Genomic DNA, 18731 nt, shown 5'->3' with positions numbered 1-18731 from the left:
GGGTGAGTCTGGGTCACTCGGAAGGTGATTTATGGATGGTCAGAATGTCCCACATCATACAGTGGAATATTGTTCAGCCTTAAAAAGACAGAAACTCTTTTGTCTGGGTGACGCCTGAGGACATTGTGGTGGGTGAGAAAAGCTGGTCAAAAAGGACAGGTACTGAGTGATCCCCTGTGCGTAGTCCTTAGAGCAGTCATGTCCATGGAGTCAGAAGGTGGCCTGGTGGGCGTCAGGGCTGGGGGGGCATCCATCAGTGTCTAACAGGACAAGATGGAAAGAGTTATGGATGGTGGTGATGGCTGCACTGAACTGCACACTTAAAAATGGTTAAAATGTAAATTTTATGTTATGTATGTCTTACCACAAGAAAAACAATTTTTTTTGAAGTGGCTAAGACCTGGAACCGTGCAGACCCAAGAGCCCTGTGTCAGTCAGGACATCGTCTCTGCCCAGCACTGATCCTGCCACGCTCAGCACAAAGCCTCTTCCGAGACACTCAAATAAATGAGCTGAAAGTCAGGAAACACCCAGGAAACTCACCAGATAATAAGCTTCTGTTCTTTAGAGCTGAAAATTTTCTCAGGGAGCCTCTGCCCAGTTCCATGGCTTCGCACGTGAGACCAGCAGGACACACCAGGTGGCTTCACACGTGACACCAGACAGCCATACACCTTCACACTTGAGGACACATGCCAGGTGCTGCCCCAGGCACAGGCTGTAGCCGTGGAGTCAGGCCCCGGACGGGAGCCTTCCAGACCCACTGTGAGCCCTTTTCACAAGGCCACAGTTGAAAGAAGGTTTTCGTTGTCCTTTCTCTGTCCACTTTGTACTCTCTGAGTTGCTCTTTATGAGACAAACTGCCAAAAGCTTTGCGTGTCATGCAGAAGTTTTTCTTTATTTCTCCAAAATATTAAAATCTAACCAGACAGCCAAGATGCTTCTGGGAGGCTGAAAAGGACAATCCAGTACCAGATGGGGTGCTGCAGGCAGAAGATGCCATATTAAAAAAAAATAGAGACATTTGCAAGGAGAAGACATTCCGAGCAAAGGTAATCACTCGAGCAGGAGCCCAGAGGTAAGCATAGGTTGTGCAGCAGAGAGAAGGCCAGAGAGGGCTGAGCAGCAAACTGCTGGTGTGGCAAAACTCGTAAGGATGGAACGCTTCTGTCCGCTCATTGTTGGCTACGTAAAGATAGACCTTGTTGAATGACCTTTATTAGTTAACCTTATAAGTTGATGAAGTCAGACTGCCTTGTTTTTGGTGTACAGGTCTGCACATTGTTAACAGGTATACAGAATCCTGTGGCTCTTACTGCAACAAGGGCCCGTCTCCCTGAAAACCTCCCTCCTGCTTCCCATTGTGATCACACTGCACCCTTGGCCCATTCCCTGACCCATGTCCTGGCCAGCCTTCCTCTCTGTAACGTCATGTAAATGAGATCAGACAGCACAAAATCTTGGTGGAGTGCCTTCCTTTACTCAGCATGGTGCCCTGGAGATGCCTTTAAGTCACATGTATCGAAAGTTTGTTCCTTTTCAATGCTGAGTAGCATCTCATTTGACGTGAGTACATGACATTCTCAAAAACGCTAAACTGTGGAGGAAACTGAGGAAATGATTTTAGGGAGATGGGCTCTTGTTGCGGTAAGCTGCACCACAGCTTGTTTGCAGCTTGAAGGACATTTGGGCTATTTGCATTTTTTAATTATTACAAACTGAGCTGCTGTAAACAGTCACATACAGGTTATTGTGTGAGCTTAAGTCATTATTAAAATTTAAATTACTCTTCTCTCAAAAGAATGACAACCAAGCTGCTCACTACAAAAACCATTTTCAAAAATAATGTCTCCATCATTGCCAGCTCATATGGTAAGTATATTATTAACTTTGTAAGAAACAGCCAAATCATTTTACAGAGTGGCATTTTGCATTCCCACAGCAACACACGAGAGCTCCAGTTGCTTCACGTCCTGACCCACACTTGGTGTGATCAGTACTTTTACTTTCAGACATTTCAACAGGTGTGTAGTAGTATCACCACATGGTTTTGATTTGTCTTTTTTTAGCTATCTTGCTAATGGCTGAGGACATGGTCTCTCCCTTTGCTTATTTTTTGCCTGTATATCCTCTTTTGGAAAATGGTTAGTCAAGTGTTTTGCAAATTTTTTAACCAGGTTCTCCCCATTGAGTCTTGAGAGTGGTTTACATAGTCTGAGCTCAAGTCTTTGCCAGATAAGTGATTTGCAAATATTTTCTGTCTTTCCATTCTTTTAACAGTATCTCTTGCAGAACAAAAGTTTTAAACTTTGATGCAGTCCAATTATTCATTTTTCTTTTATGAATCATGCTTTGGTGTCAGGCTAAGAACTTGTTGCCTACTCACAGCTCATGAAGATTTTCTCCTATGTTTTCTTCTAAAATTATATTTTTACATTATAGCTAGAGATCTGTGATCTGTTTTGTTAATTTTTGTATAAAGTATGTGCTTGGGTTGGGGTGCATTATTTTGCTTATTTCCTATATCACTTGCTGAGAAAATATCTTTCACCATAAAATTGTCTTTGCACTTTTGTCAAAAATTGGTTGACCAGATTTGAGTGGGTTCATCGCTAGACTCTATTCTGTTCCACTGGCCCATATGTCCATCCCTCCTCCAATACCTCAGTGCTTTGATTGCCATATAATAAATCTAAAATCAAGGAATACAACTTCTCCAACTTTATTCTTCTTTTTCAGAATTATTTGGTTATTTTAATTACCTTACCTTTCTATACAGTTTTAGAATCAGCTTGTATATATCTAAACAAAGTCCTGCTGGAATGTGGCTTGGAATTGCATTAAATTTATAGGTAAATGTGGGAAGAGAATCAACATCTTTACTATGTTGTCTGCCAATCCATGCACACGGTATGATTTTTCATTTATGTAAGTCATCTTTGATTCCTTCCCCCAGTGCTTTCCAGCTTTTTGCATAAAGATTCTCTCCTTTTTTGTGAATTTATACTAAATATTTGTTTCTCTGATTCTGTTATATATGGTAATGTTTTTAAATTTGGGGTGTTTTAACTGTTGATTGTTCATATGTAGATGCTTGACTAAGTGTCTTTTAGCAAGAGGTTATTACAACCATAATACAATAGAGTTATAACTATATGACTATCTCAAATTATCTGTGCAACTATTTATAGTCAAAAAGCCCAAGTCAAAGTTTAAGTTTCAATGAATCTATAATCAAAGAAGTAGGATGATTCCATGATAATTGTTCTGTTTGCTTACAATCTATTCAGTGTGTTGGGTTCTGTATAAAAAATGATCCAAGCAGTGTATATGTTGATCCAACAACAACAAAAAAAAAAAAAAAAAAAAATCAATGCTTATTGCATGCTCAATTCTGTGCTGAGGGCCATAAATAAACCAAATGGCTTTTTCATGAAAAAGTCTGACCCCTGATTTCACAGCTCAGAGAGCTCTAATGAAACTTACCAACTTTGGGCGGCGCCTGTGGCTCAGTGAGTAGGGCACCGGCTCCAGATACCAAGGGTGTTGTGTTTGAACCCAGCCCCGGCCAAACTGCAACAACAAAAAAAATAGCTGGGTGTTGTGGCAGCTGCCTGTAGTCCCAGCTACTTGGGAGGCTGAGGCAAAAGAATAGCCTAAGCCCAGGAGTTGGAGGTTGCTGTGAGCTTTGACGGCACAGCACTCTACCAAGGGTGACATAGTGAGACTCTGTCTCAAAAAAAACTTACCAATTTCATGTGTGCCTTAAAAGACTTAAAGTACCTTTTCCTCAAAAGTTCAGTGACCATTGTATTCATTATAAAAATAACTTACAAAATACATTATTTTTATTTTATCATTCAAAGCAAGTGTACAGAGTTCATATGTGAAACGCCATTATCACATCATGTTCTGATACCTCTCTAACCACCTAAGTTAGTTTTAGTACTGAGATGCGTAGAATGTGACTACGCATAAGCATTCATTTCTTTAAAAATCTCCAGTGAAGTTCAAGGCTTTTTTCCAGTTTAATGGCAAGATGAGTAATTTAAAGACAAACTGTGTTTCTGTGAGTCAAATCTAACACAAACACCTAAAGTAGACTAGACTGAATTTTGATCTGTTTCCATCGTTTCAGGACATTGGGATGGGATCTAATAACTAACTTCCCCCGGTAGACCCAGTACACACTTAAAGATGTTTGTCTCAAAGTAATCAATATAAAGAGTTTCCTGGCTTGTCTACTTTTTCAAGTTCTTAGTTTTACACTCACTCTCTGATTGGAAGAGAACGTGGGAGCTGGTTCATGGTGCCTGAACACAACTGGCCCATGGTGCAGACAGGCAGCAGGGGCCTGAGATGCGATCACATGAGGAAACATGGAGAGAGAAAGTTGGAATTAGAAGGCTGGGGATTGAGCGACGACTGCCATGCTCCCGTTCCTGCCCAGGCAACTCCTGCTTCTTCAGGCTCAAAGGCTCAGCACATCTGCCTCTGAGAGACCAGGGTGATCATGTCCCTCCTCTGTGTGGGGGCGGTGGGGCCGGCAGCCCGCAGGTGATCACCTGCTGGCAGCCTCAGGCACATGAGAGCATCGAGCTGCCGTGCGGGGGGAGGACAGAGCGAGTGCAGACCACCCTGCCTGAGATGGGGCCACGGTCTGACTGGAAACAAGGCAACAGTTAACAAGCCAGAGCACAAAACAAGAACAGCATAATTAAGGAGTAAAACACGAGGTGCTGATTGTTAAGAAATAGAGGACACAACATTGGAGCCTCTTTCCATCTTTAATATAGTCCAGAGCTCTCAGGCAGGAAGTCGGTCTGGGTCACCTTCTCCGTGTGCACAGAACGGGACCGTGCCTGGCTGTGGCTGTGAGTGAGGCCCGGCCCAGGGAGGGATCAGGAGCCTGTCCTCTGTCTCTGAGGTGCTCACAGCCCCAGAGGAGCAGGAAGAGCAGCCCATGGCAGCCCTGTGCTGCCCCCACACTCCACAGTGCGGGCACTCGGGAACCCGCAATGCAGAGAACGGGGCCCCTGTGCTGAGCTGCCCTGGGGAGCTGCAGTGGGCTCCCCCAGGATGTGCCTTTGCTCTGGGCCTGGAGTAGGGACTGGACAGAGGGCAGACGGAAGGGCACTGTGGGCGGCCTGGGCACTCTGCACAAGGCCCAGCTACACAGAAGGTTACCCTGGTAGCCGGCATGTGGTGTGGGTGCTGGCCATGGTCAGGGCAGGTACCAAGCAGAGAGGGAAGGTGCTGAGAGCTGTGCCTCGTAACGGACTGAAGCAAGAGAGAAACAAGCCTCTCAAAAGCATGTGGGTCTGCCCAGGAGTTGGAGGTTGCTGTGAGCTGTGTGAGGCCACGGCACTCTACCGAGGGCCATAAAGTGAGACTCTGTCTCTACAAAAAAAAAAAAGAAAAAAGCATGTGGGTCTTAGGCCTCCCTCTCCAGCATTGACAATGGATGTTGGCAAGGGGAGGGTCGCTGACCTCGACCTCGGTGGGTTGAAAACCAGGAGTGCTGGGAGCCTCGTGGGGCAGCTGGTGAAAGGACGAGGGGCTTTGGGCCTCAACCTGCAGGGCATTGCTGCCACAGGAGGGCAGGGAGCTTGCTCTTCTGTGTTAATACTTGGGGGTGGACACGAGGAACGTTTTAGTGAAGATGTGTCAGCTGAGCTGGCGGGACGCAGCACACAGGACAGGGTTTGAGGTATGAAAACCCACATCTGGCTTCAGTGGTGAATGTCAACACCCAAGGGCCAGGGAAACGCTGGGCGCTTTGCAAACATCGTCCCTTTAACTCTCACCCGCGATCACCCCACTGATCAGACCCACAGGCATGTTGTCGTCGTGAGTTCCAGAGAAACACACTTTGGGCCTGTTGGTGGCAAACTATCCTTTGAAAGAGGGAGGAAAGGCGCACGAGAACATCGTGGGAGGCTGGGGAAACGCCTGCAGGAGTTTCTGCCGGTCTCCTGATGTGCTTTACCATGTTCACAGACGTGGCCGCGCCAGAACATGGCCCCTGTGGGGGTCTCGGCCCTCAAGTACGTAGGTGGTGTTTATAACCAAGCAGGGCTAGGGTGGCAGGAGAGAGCCGGGCGGGAGTCACCCGGTCCTTTCTGCACCAAGCCCCCTCTGCTTGTCCTCTGAGGTCCCGCCCTTCACCCGGGGCGTTGGTTTGCCGCTGAGTTCAGGGCTGAGGTGGAAAGGCAGGAGGCCTGGGAGGATGGCAGTGTCCGGGAGCCTGCCTGTTTCCCTCTGGGGTGAACTGCTGTCAAGCAGAGCTCCCTGCTTGGTGCTACTGTGCGATTCACCTGCTGCCCCAGAATGTTCTGGTCCTGCTGCATGTGAATGGGCCCCAGGCACTCGCGCCCAACCCCTCACTCTCTTCACCTCTATCTGCTTGCTGCCCCAGAATGTTCTGGTCCTGCTGCATGTGAATGGGCCCCAGGCACTCGCGCCCAACCCCTCACTCTCTTCACCTCTATCTGCTTGAGATGCAGCAGTGGTCACCCCAAACCAGGCACCCCACATCACCATGCAGGACCCTGAAAAACACTGGGCAGCCACCTCAATGGGGGCAACCTGACCTGTCTTTTGCTGTCGTGGGTTGTTTTGTGTGTGAGTCCTGCATGTTTTCCTTTATTCAAAGCAGAAGCCTCCCAGTAAACCATACTTTTCTCTCAATGCTCTTCCTGGCCTGCCACTCTCTTGGATGAAATCACCCTAAGTTACATTCTCTTCCCCTCTGTCAGTTTGCAACTTCAGGAGACCCAGCCACCAGGTTGGTGACAGGAATGTGTGCCTGGCCAGTACCAGGTGCACAAGTGAATACCACACCGCTGGCCGGCCTGCCTGGCAGGGCTCAGCGGGGGCCTCCTAGCTCAGGACTGACATACAGGAGTAGCCATCAGCTTCCCTGCCCTCCGGTCACTGTGCCTCTGTCTTGCAGGACTCACACCACACAGCAAGAACCACCCACTATGGCTCCCTGCCCCCAAAGTCCCAGCACGGCCGGACCCAGGACGAGAACCCTGTAGTCCATTTCTTCAAGAACATTGTAAGTGGTGGTCTCGGGGAAGCAGGGATGCAAAGGAGGGGCTACCACTGCTGCACAATCCACATGGGACACGAGTCCCTCTGTGGGGAACACTGGGGCCCCTCAGGGTGAGGCTGGCCCCAGAGCTCCACCCTGGCACCCGGCCCAACTTCCAAACAGGTGCTTCCACAGCATCTGCCCAAGAGCTCAGCCCTGTGCAGATCATACCCCCTGTGAGGCTCAGGAGGGAGGAACAATGTGCAGACAGAGCACAGGGCGTCCTCAGGCACAGGACTGCTCTGTGGGGGCTGTGAAAGGGCCCAGGGTGGAGGCCCAGGGACAGGAAGCCTCCACCCTGTCTCCAGGCAGCAGGGCCGTCAGGGGAGTGAGCTCCCAGCTTCAGACTTCAGGGCATGTTTTCCACTGCCTTGACTCCTCTGAATGTTCTGGAGCATCTGCCTCCCCTAGACTAGAATACTTGCAGATGGGAAAGTCAGGCACAGAGGGGGCCTCCTCCACCTGATAGGAGCTGGTGGGCCAGGCAGGGCCAGAGCAGCCGCCAGAGCCTGGACCCTCTGAGGACGGGGGCAGCTGGGAGGGCGGCTCCCAACCCGGCCACATCCTCTGTCTTTCCAGGTGACGCCTCGCACGCCTCCACCATCGCAAGGGAAGGTAAGAACTTGAGTGATTTGACTGGTTGTCCCTCTGTTTATGAGCTTTCCCTGACTCCCAAATCCCAAAATGTACCAGAAAGAGAGCTGGACTCAGAGCAACCCGAATTCATCCCAGAACATTTTGCCACGTGGCTCCCAAGTAGCACATGGGCCAGTAGGTCCATGGTACTCTCTGCACCCTGCTGCACCCTCCACACCGCTAAAAGTACCTATACCTGCTATACCCCCTAAGCCCCACTACACCTTCCTATAGCTCTTCACCCCTGCACCTTCCCATGCCCCCCACACCCCTACAATCTCCCACACCTTCTTATACCCCTGCACCCTCCTAACTCCCACCACATTCTACGTCTTACTACCCCCATGCACCCCCGTGTCCCCCTGTACTCCCTACAGCCCCCTACATGTCCTGTACCTGCCTTCACCCCCTACCACCATGCAGACTGTGTGACCGAGGCCTGCAGCCCTCAGCGAGGAGCTCTGGGCAGCCCCTCCCGCCACTCGATGTGGGACGTGTTCACGTGTCGGCCCAGCAGGGCTGGCCATCTCGTAGTTACTGAAAGGACTTTCTTCTCACTGACTGCCATGTCCTTGTCTCTTTCTCTTCCTCACACAGGGGAGAGGACTGTCCCTCAGCAGATTTAGCTGGGTAGGTGACAAAGCATGTCTAGCAGCTTCCTTTTCCTTTCTGGCCCTCCCTGCACCTGGCTTTACATTCTGTCTGTCTGCATTGCTTAGCAGCCCCTTGGTCCATCAAGCCAGTTGGCCCACAGCAGCACGTGGCCCTCCTTCCAGGAGCACAGCCTCCCTGCCTATTAACACATCCTGCTCCGGCCCCGGAGCTTCTTCTCCCAAAGGGTTCCTGGCAGACTGGACAGGACTCGTTGCCTGCGAAGGAGCAACACCACTTTTGAGATAATTTCTAATTTCCTTCCACACTCGAAGGAAACCAGCCCCAGATGTCTGGGCGTGGCACAACAAGACAACCCCCTGAACAACCCCCAGGAAAAATGATGCTGCTGGGCCAGGAGGAAGATGCTCAGTCTCGTAACTCAACTTTATAATAACCCCATTAATTCAAAAGACAGTGGCTTCTGTGTATTTCAATAATAATAACTAAGACTTAGACATTCAGCCACCCAGGAAAACCTCCTGGGGCTTTTTAATACCAAGAGCAAAGCTGATTTGTTAATTTTCTAGTGAATTTGGTATCTAAGCCAACCTAAAATGCCTACTATTATATTCTAACCAATCTTAAAGACTTTAGTTCCTAGCAAATATCAGGTATAGTTCTTATTGTTTAATAATTGTAATTTTCAAGGCTGGGTATAGTGGCTCACAACTGTAATCCCAGCACTCTGGGAGGCTGAGGCAGGAGGATCCCTTGAGCTCAAGAGTTCAAGACCAGTCTGAGCAAGAGACAGACCCCGTCTCTACTAAAACAGAAAAATCCTCTGGGTGTGGTGGTGGACGCCTATAGTCCCAGCTATTCAGAGGCTGAGGCAGGAGGATCACGTGAGCCCAGGAGCTAGAGTTTGCAGTGAGCAAAAAACTAGAATTTTCAGAATAAAACAGAGGAATGACCACCCACCTTTTGGAGATAGATACTATCTGTCTGGGGAAATGCAGTGTCCTCGTACTGGAGGACAGAGCCTGCCTAGACCTGCTGCCCAATTAATAAGCATCAGGTAAACAAATAAGTGAATTTTATTTAAAAGAAAGAAAGAACCAAGAGAAACAACAGAAAGATATAAAGGGCATGAAAGAAAAAACAGAAAGTGGCCTGCAAGAGGGACAGAGTGAGAGGAAGACAGAGGAGGAACCCATGGGGCTCCTGATTCCTCCAGCACGTCGAGCTGTGACCGAAGACGCCCTCTGGAACATCTCACATTAGTACTTAATAGACTTGCATTTTCTGACCTAATGAATTTGCAAAGACGCCGATTGTAAAAAGCTACACCGTCCAGCACTCGCAGACAACTAATGTGTTACTTTCCGTGCCCGCAGGAGACAAAGGCAGCGTTGAAGGATGAAATCCATTTCAACCCAAAAATCTTTGACTGCCGCATTGTCTGCCTCTTGCTTTTCTAGGACTTTCTTTCTGGGCATGGTGCAAAGCGCCACTGGCCGTGGTGCAACGGAGAAGGGGTCACCGTGCCCGGGCCCCTCCTCCCCCAGCTAACAAGAGCCACCTTAGCTTTCCACTCTGCATTTCCCCAGCACTAGTCCTACTAATGTTTGTTGAATTTCTCTTTTTCCAAAGCAAAAGCCTCTGCGCATTTGGTCTCCTTGTCTGTTTCTAGAGCTGTCAGAACATCTTGTGTAGCATTTCAGAAAACCCCACTTCTCTTTCTAAACTATGTTGTATGTTTCCAGATAAATTCTAGGTTGTCCAAAAATAAAGGTGACTATGAATTTGAAAGGAGGAAAAATCAAACCAATTATTAATCTGAAAGCCAATTCCTGAATTTCGTTTTCAGAAGCTATTTATTTCTGGAGATAATCAATAGAGTAAGACAGGGTGATTCAGCACTCACACGGGGAAGTGTGGCTTTCTGTCTAGTTCCTTACTCCACACCTGCCCTGTCCCCTGTGCCCTGGTGGCCAAGGCTCTCCATGGAAACCCACGGGATGCCAGGCACAGGCTGTCCTGAGCATGCAGTGCCTCGACCATCTTGACCACCCATCCCTGTCCCTCTCCCCACGTAATAACCCTCAAATCGGATTTTAATATGAAAGCAGCCTCCTGGATCTGGGTGACCAGTGTCCAGTCCCAGCAGCTTACATGGCAGGAGGTGCCCGGCAGATGAGCCTCTGGGTCCCATCTCCCTTGCCTCTGAGATACAGACAGCTTACATTGTTTCTCAAGACCCTTCCTCCCCTAGGACACTTTTGTGAAATAAAAAGGGGCCGTGGGCTGAGGCAAAGGGTGCTGGACAGCTGGTCAGGAGACGATTGGGCTTCGTCTTCCAGGGTCTTCTGGAGAGGACCGAGGTGGCCTCTCATTTCTTGTCTGCAAAAGGTAAAGTAGACTCTGGGCCCGCCTTTGATAAGAGATCCAGGAGACAGGTAGATCCTCCCCGAGGCCCGCAGCGGCTAGCCCTGCTGTGGGCACTGTGTCCACCCTCAGCACAGTCCTGATGTTTGCTTTGTGTGCAGTGAATGTTCCCCCTTGAAAATACAGCCTGACAGAAAATACACTGGTTCTATGACACGGATATTCTGCTATCTCAGTAATGACTGGCTGCAGCCACGTCCCACATGGAGAGGAGGGGCTGTGGGGGCAGGTGAGGCCAGGCTGGGGCTGCCCTGGCCCAGGGCCCATCTGAGCAGTGGTGTCTTTGCTAACTCACTGCGTTTCTGCTCGACCCTGTTAGGAGGGGCTGTGATTACCTGCATTTTGTAGATGTAGAAACCACAGCCCCCAGAGGCTAGGAAGTAGGGCAGAGGTGGCCCTCGTGTGGGGCCCAGGGTCTGGCTCCCGGCCCCTGTCCAGCTCAGCAGCCAGAGCCTCTAATGAGGACCTTGGTGCCAGGGTGAGCTGTGGCTATGGGAAACTGGTCACTCCAAAAGAATTAAGAACTTTGTCCTGGCCAGGCATGATGGCTCACGCCTATAATCCCAGCACTCTGGGAGGCCCAAGTGGGCAGATTCCTTGAGCTCAGGAGTTTAAGACCAACCTGAGCAACAGTGAGACCCTGTCTCTAATAGAAAAATAGCAAAAAGCATTGTGGCGGGCACTTGTAAACCTAGCTACTTAGGATGCTGAAGCAAGAGGATCACTTAAGCCTGAGAGTTTGAGGTTGCTGTGAGCTATAACACCACCACACCAAGGTAGACAGAGTGAGACTGTTTCAAAACAAAAGAACTTTGTCTTTACACTTTAGAAAAAGAAAAAGACTCAAAATATCCCTGCGTCCACAGATCTTGATTTTCTGGTTATATCTCTAGAACAGCAGGGTGGGCTGGGGAGGAGCCTGTGGACAGGCACTGTGACCCCACTGCCTCCAGGACCTCGGGCTTCCACAGTGAGACCCACGTGCTCTGGGGGCCACTTTCTGCAAACACACATGGCCGTAGGTTCTTTAGCTGCATTTCAGGATGTTTGCTAATCTCCTCGGCGCTCCGCAGTGGGGAGGAGAAGTTGCCACTCTGTGATGAGGACCCCTGGGCTGCAGATCACATGTGTAGGAAGGCCTCTGGGCTGCGGACCACACAGAAAAGCCTCAGCCTAGGCCACAACCCTTCTCTCTTGGGGCCACACCTCACAGACCTGGGGACAATAGCTTCCTTCCTCTGCTCCCCCTGACCCTGAGCTCTCCTTGAAGACACTCTGAGAGTCCTTTGTGGCGAAGCCCTTGCCTGGTGGTCAGGGGCAGCCGATGTGGCCACCGCTGGCCTCGAGGCTGAGAGCTCTCTGGTCTTTCCTTGCAGGGGGCTGAGGGGCAGCGGCCAGGATTCGGCTATGGAGCCAGAGCGTCTGACCATAAATCCACCCACAAGGGCTTCAAGGGAGTCGATGCACAGGGCACTCTGTCCAAGATCTTTAAACTGGTAACGTACCTCCTTCCTGTCTGCAGGGCTAGGACCTGAGCACTATGTCTAGGCTGTGTCGGACTGGGGACCCCAGGACACCCCGTGCCCCCAGAACAGACACCAGGGGTAGGGGGAAGAGCCTGGGTTAAATGCAGAATCCCCAGCGGAGCTGAGCCCCAGGGTCGTGCAGCCTCAAGTCATGGCCCAGAGCACATGCTGGACGCACTCTCTGTCCCCAGTGGGAGCAGGTGGCCTGGGCAAGTGGGTCTGTGGTTCCATGCAGCGTTTTCTGAGCTTAATTCGTAAGGAGGTATTTTAGACAATGTTCCCACATTGGTTCCTTCACCAGCGTCTCTGGAGGGTTTGCTCAGCTGGAGGTACAGGGAGCCGATCTGGATTCCAGTGGCTATTCCAGCTGGATGTGAGCCACTGGGGTGCCCTGTGAGGGTGAGTGGGAAACCAGCAGACCAGGGGAGGATGTTGGCGCTGCGGTGAGGATCCCAGGAAACCCCAGGAAGACGTGTCCTGATGCAGACATGGGGCCACATGGCCCAGGGTGGGTGCCTGGCCCTCTGTTGGTCAGACATGTGGTCTTGGCCTCTGGTCTCTGTGAGGCTTGGCTTCCTCATCTGTGAATGGGGCGACATGCCCACTTGCCTTGCCAAATTGCATGAAGAAAAGGTGCTGCCCCCTGCAGCATGGTTAGTGCCGGTGCGGCTGGCCTACTGTTGTTAACAGGGTGAGCTTTGCTCTGAACACCTTCAATCTTAGCATGTCTCTCTAAGGGAGAGTGCATATAAAACTTCAGCACCAGCCTAGATAGCACAACGGACATGAAGGGTGTCTGGAGCACCCACGGCACTGGCGCTGACATTTCTGCCTTGTAGGAGACCGGGTTAGGCAGGGCCGGGAGACCTTTGCAGGGCATAGTCAGACGGACACCTGCTGTCCAACCCTATACTGAATCAAGCCTCAGGCTGTCCCCTCAGCACAGGCCACCATTGCTCCTAAATGCCACTGCTCTGGAGGCCAAGGTAGCTGGAGCCGGCAACCTGTGGGGCCAGGACTCTGCTCCCCAGATCCCAGGGGAGACTTGACCCTCAGGCCAGGCTCTGAGAGGCAGGCCCTGGAGAAACCCTCCCTGCACCTGCAGGTGACCTTGCCGCATCCCTTCCACTCTTCCCTTCCACGCACCTGTGAGTCTGGTGGCCGTGTCTAGATGACAAGAGGACAGTCCAAGAGATCCCACTTCTGTTCATTTTAGGGCACAATTCTATTCCAGATCAACCCTCGACATGAAGAAGAGCTCTCACTTGGCCTCTGTCCATTCCCAAACCATCTCACAACCTCCAAGGTCACAGTAATTTCCAGACAAGTCCTCCTGAGTGCCCAGACCCTGGGGCATGAGGGCCCAGGAGGGACCTATTTAAGGCTGTGGGCAGAGGCCTCAGGACAGCAGAAGTGATGTGAGCCTGGGCAGTGCAGGTGAGAGGGAAGGTCTCTACCCAGCCTCTGTACCCAAGACAGGCCCAGGGGCTCCCATGGTCCTGTGGTTCTGAGCCCGGTGCCCCTTTCCACTACCTGCACTGCTGGGGGCGGGGTCCTGAATGAGGGGACAGAAACCCGCAGCCTGACTCAGAGGCCTGTTTCCTGGTGAAAAGGGCATAGCAGTGGCCATGAGCCCTGTCAGGGAAACTATCCTGGTTTCAGGCAGGTGGCCCCTCCCTGGGCAGGAGGTGCTCGACAGGGCACTCAGCTGGGCAGCAGAAGGAACAGATGGGAAAGAGCTGGGGGCTGGGGCCAGGACAGGTAAGAGCAACCCCCGGGCAGAGCTCTGTAGCCTCTAAGCAGCCAACTACCACTGCTGTTGAGAGTGAGAGAGAGACTGGTGTGACCGGCGGTCCGTGCTGAGACATCCATCAGTGCCTCTGCCAGACTCCCGTAAGGACGGTGACGATTGGAATTCCCTGGCCTGGCTGAGTGGGCAGACCTATGGATCCGTGCAGCCACACAGCCAGGCCTTGGCTGGGGCAGGCCGGGAGCTGGGAGCAGCCAGAGGCATGGCAAGAGGAGCGCTTTCCAGCCCCAGCCCGAGGTGAAGCTCCCAGCTGAGGACCATCAGGGCATGAAGGCTGCCTGCATGGACGTGCCCACACACTTTGTCAGGATGACAACCCACGTCGCCATTCTCACTCTGAGTCCAAAGAGGCGACCCATTTCCCTGCTCCGTAGCACAGGGGCTACTGGTAGCTGCTGCCATAGTCGTGATTACTTAGAAGGTCACTCCCCAGGACAGTCTCCTCCACCCTAAAGAAAAGTAACAAGGAAGATGGATGCTCAGGAGTGAGAGACTGGAAGGCACAATGGGACACCCACAGCACCAGAAGAACAGCATTCCCTGGGATACCCTGCAGAGGTGGGGCCACGCACGTGTCCCTGGACGGCAGCGTTGGTGCACAGAACCCCTCTGTGTTCAAGGCTGGTGTCCGGGTGCACAGGGAGTATTCTTGGCATCCTAACCCTTGTAGTAGCTTTTCACCAGTATCCACAGGCCAGGCGTCACCACATTTTGGTCACTGACAGAACAGAAAGACTGCACTCACTCAGCCTGTCTAGGTATGGATGAGAGATTGGCAGTGGGCAGCCCAGTTTGACCCAAAAGCTTCTGCAGCAGGGGGTGTGGCTGTGTCACCTTGATGACCTCCGTCAGCCTGCTGGCGGCCCTGTGCCTCCTAAGAACAGGATATCCCCACAGTCCCCTGGCCAGGCCCTGCCTACAGCTCCAGCCTCAAAGTGCAGCCAGCCCCTCCATCAAAATCGTCACTGCTGTGAGGTCTCAGAACAAGTGAAGTCTGTTTTCTAGTAGGCTTTTCAAAACATCAAGATTTTACAATTTATGGGGAATGATTCAGCATGTGATGCGAATAATGACTCAGTCACATGCCTGTCAAGCCACAGGTATGCGGACGCTCTTCCCAGCTTCAGACACACACGGTGGGGACAGACCCAGGCTGCCTGTGTCCTCAGGGAGCATGGGTGGGCACAGTGTCTGCCCGCAAGCCCAGGTTCTGGGAGGCTCCATGAATAGCATTTGGGCTGAGGGACGGACAGTCCTGCCTTGGAGGAAAGTCAGCCTTACTCTGAAAAAGCCTTAAACAGGAGACATGGGTGGTGAGCCATTGAGCTGCCGGCTGGCCTGTGTCAGATAAAACAGGTGACACAGGTGGTGAGCCATTGAGCTGCCGGCTGGCCTGTGTCAGTTGAAGCATGGGTGGGACCCGCTCCTCAGTGTGAGCTCCCAGTGAGAGAAGTTCTAGGCCAAACACTCAACTAGGACCATGTACATTGCCTCATTTCCAGAATGTGGCCGCAGAGGGGCGGGGACTTGGGGGAAGGGAAGACACTGTCCCTGGAGGAGCGTCACATCTGAGCTGAGCTGCTCAGAGCAGCAGAGTCTCCAGGAGCCACTGGCCGGTGGGTCACCCTGGTTTGGGCTCCACCCCAGACTCTCCCACCAGGATGTCCAAGGGGAACTGAATGCCAGCCAGGATGACAGTCTCCCCACAGTCACCACACCCATCTGAGAAACAGTCACACCCCTGCTCCCCGGCAACCCCCCGTGTGACTAGTTACTACTAATTACTACCGGGTCATGACTGTCAGACTCACCAGTGAGCGAAGAACAACCAAGGCCACTCAAGGACCCAGCAGACCAGTGGTCTCATTTAGGAAATGTCCTTACGCTCCCGGGCAGCAGAGTTACAACCAGCTCTAGAAGAAAGTCCGCCAGCTACACAGAAACCACTCATCTACGCTGCGACTGTGCATAAAGCCAACGGCCAGGCCCCTTTGTTTTCCTGAATAGGGTTGACATTTTCCGTGAAACTTTTTGTAAGTGGCTTTTAAGTTTTTTAAATTTCTATGCAGTTCCAGGGAAGCTTCAGTTTATCAAATTAGGACACATTTCAATTCATGAGCCTGTAAGTAAATCTTACTGCCTGGGAAGCTTGGAACTGGGCCACAATGGTGTAGGGCTGCCCGTGTTGGTGTGGAGCTGTTACAAGAGAGTAATTTAAAAAATAAGTAAGTAAACCTCAGGAGTTAAAGGAAGATGGTACTTGGGAAAAGCAAAACCCTGTGAAATCAGAACCATCGCACTGCTCTGTTGACTGTGTCATTTGTAAGAAATCTTGGCATTTCAAGTCTGCTCCCTCCCCTCATGTGGCCACGTGGGGTACACGGCATTAGAGGATGGCTGAACGCGGACCTGCAGGTAGTAAATCACATATTTCTTACGTTATCTTCTTCCTGAGGGCTCACATTCAGAAGGAAATCCTTGCAAGATCAATTTTTCCTCCACAACCTAATATCAAAGAAGGAAACTGAAGAAAAAGAGACTAAAATTTGAACACAAGAATCCATGTGTACAGTCCCCTTAGGGTGACGAGCCGGGATGTCTTCTCAGAGCTGACAGCACACTGGGCCGGCACTCCCTGTGGGCCTTTGCACCTGGGCCCCATCCACACCACCCAGGAACGCCTTTCCTAAAATGCTCAATTTGTATTTGTCAGTTTGTGGTGGTGAGGCCCCCTTAAGCCAGAAAAACCTTCTGCGCAATCCATGTGTCTTGGTGTGGCCAATGAAATGGCAAATGAGGTCCCCACAGGGACAGCCGTGGCCTGGGTTCCCATGTACTGGTAGCCATTAGCACTCCAGCCAGCACTAACACCGCTCTCTGACAGAGGCATTGCTGTCATGGTGACCCTCAGCCACATTGGGCTCGTGCTTACTAAAAGCGAGACAACCTAGGGCTGGACGGGAGCTGCGTCACCTGCCACCACTGTGGGAATCAGATTAGAGGGAGTTGACCTCACATGCTGAGACCTCACCAGGGAGGGGGGTGTGACCCAGTGACACTGGGAGTGGCCTTGGGAGAGGCCTTGGAAGTGATTCTGGGAGCTCTGCCTGGCACTGTTTCCCAGAGGACAGGAGGGGGAGCCCCTGATGGTGTGTGAGCCCTGGCCATGGAAGGGGGTCAGGGCTGGGGGTTGTGCTGTGGGTGTGTTATGTCTAATTCTTCTCTTACTTTCCTTAGGGAGGAAGAGACAGCCGCTCTGGGTCGCCCATGGCCAGACGTTGAGGCCCTGGCCTGGCCCGGAACCCTGCCCTCCGCTCCCGATGTAACTGCCTTAAAACTTTAATGCCCTTTGCCTCGGTCCCAGTTAGAGCAGACGGCCTCCCCCTAACGCCTTTCAGGTGTGCACGCGGTCGTGCCAGGCACCCCGCACGGCACCCTACTAGCAACTTCTGCCCAACAGTAAATGGAGAAAAAGAAAACAGAAAATGGCTAAACCGTCACTTCACGTGTGAAGATTACGTTTCCCGGGAGTGTTCACTCCCTGACAGGAGCCCCAGCAGCGCGCGGGTCTCTGCAAGCCCGAGTGCGTGGACGCCCCTCCAGGTTCCCCCCTCCATCCTTGGACTTTCTTTTCACCATAACCACGGCCCCCGAGCTTTGCTGGGCACTGCCATAGCAAGACACTGCTGCAGAGACAGAGAACGCGGCTGGCGGAGGACTGTTGTGATCCAGGCTTCTTTGGTTTCTTTTCCTGCCCCTTGTCTCACTTCCTAAAGTGTCCTTTATTTTTCCTAACAGGATTAGACAGTCAAGGAGTGGCTACTACCCATGGGAGCTTTTGGCATGTGAAACGCGGGCCCGGGCGGCTGTTAGAGTCACGGTGGGCAGCACAGAGGGGGAGGCGTGCCTCCAGGCCACTGCTGCCCACCCACCCCACTTAGCTGAATTTGTGCATGGCAGGGAGAGGACAGGTGGCAAGCATGGGCTGGGCACTGGCCTCACACAGGAAACAGGGTGACGGAGATGACCTACACGTGGCCACAGGTTGTCACCGGCACCGGTACAGGGGCACCAGAGCAGCCTCCACAAACCACCTTGTTTCCAAACCAGTGCCCACAGCCAGGGAGGGCAGAGAGACTGGAACGTCTCAGAGTAGAACTGTAGGAGTTCTCTGGTGGCCTCGCAGTGGTGCACTGGTCCCTGTGGACACTGGGTGTGGCCAGGTCAGCTTGCATGGCAGTGTACATTGGCAAACACTAACCCTCAGGGAGAAGATAACCTCTCACCTCCTAGCCGCCTAGAATACCTGGCCCAGTGAGCAGACTTAGGAACGGGCCATTCCCGAATTACTGACCCCCACAGTGGCTGCAGAGTGAGGAAGAGCCTTCTGCAGCGCTTGGCTAACCTCGGCTGACGTTCCCTTGGTCCCTCCTAACACACTGACCTCCTTTTGATTTTAGTGTGTGCTTCGTAGGCTCCCAAGAGCCCCACACGGGCATCAGCCTCCCTCAGAAGCGAGGACAGGAGAAGCTACCGTGTGGCTGCCAGGCCCCTAACCCCTAACTGAATGCCCCGTGTGGGTTTAACATAGCATCTATTAACACATAGCCTCAATGATGAG

The 18731-nt window shown here is 51.8% G+C and overlaps 1 protein-coding gene across 5 annotated transcripts in view; it reads left to right on the top strand.

Annotated features, from left to right (window-relative positions):
• MBP (myelin basic protein) overlaps positions 1–18230 on the top strand; it is a 112304-nt gene extending 94074 nt beyond the window's left edge. For 3 of the 5 annotated variants that reach the window (XM_053571089.1, XM_053571088.1, XM_053571086.1), the window contains 5 exons: positions 6956–7063; positions 7679–7714; positions 8333–8365; positions 12151–12270; positions 17348–18230. In XM_053571089.1, coding sequence (XP_053427064.1) covers positions 6956–7063; positions 7679–7714; positions 8333–8365; positions 12151–12270; positions 17348–17392 — 342 coding nt within the window. In that variant the 3' untranslated portion in view covers positions 17393–18230. The remainder of the gene's footprint in view (positions 1–6955; positions 7064–7678; positions 7715–8332; positions 8366–12150; positions 12271–17347) is intronic. The other 2 variants (XM_053571087.1, XM_053571085.1) reach the window with 1 other exon arrangement.
• The last annotated feature ends 501 nt before the right edge of the window (positions 18231–18731 follow it).

Source organism: Nycticebus coucang, chromosome 19 (genome assembly GCF_027406575.1).
Source record: "Nycticebus coucang isolate mNycCou1 chromosome 19, mNycCou1.pri, whole genome shotgun sequence".
NCBI lineage: Eukaryota > Metazoa > Chordata > Mammalia > Primates > Lorisidae > Nycticebus > Nycticebus coucang.
Note: the sequence above shows the minus strand (reverse complement) of the source record. Positions and strands in the feature narration are given on the sequence as shown.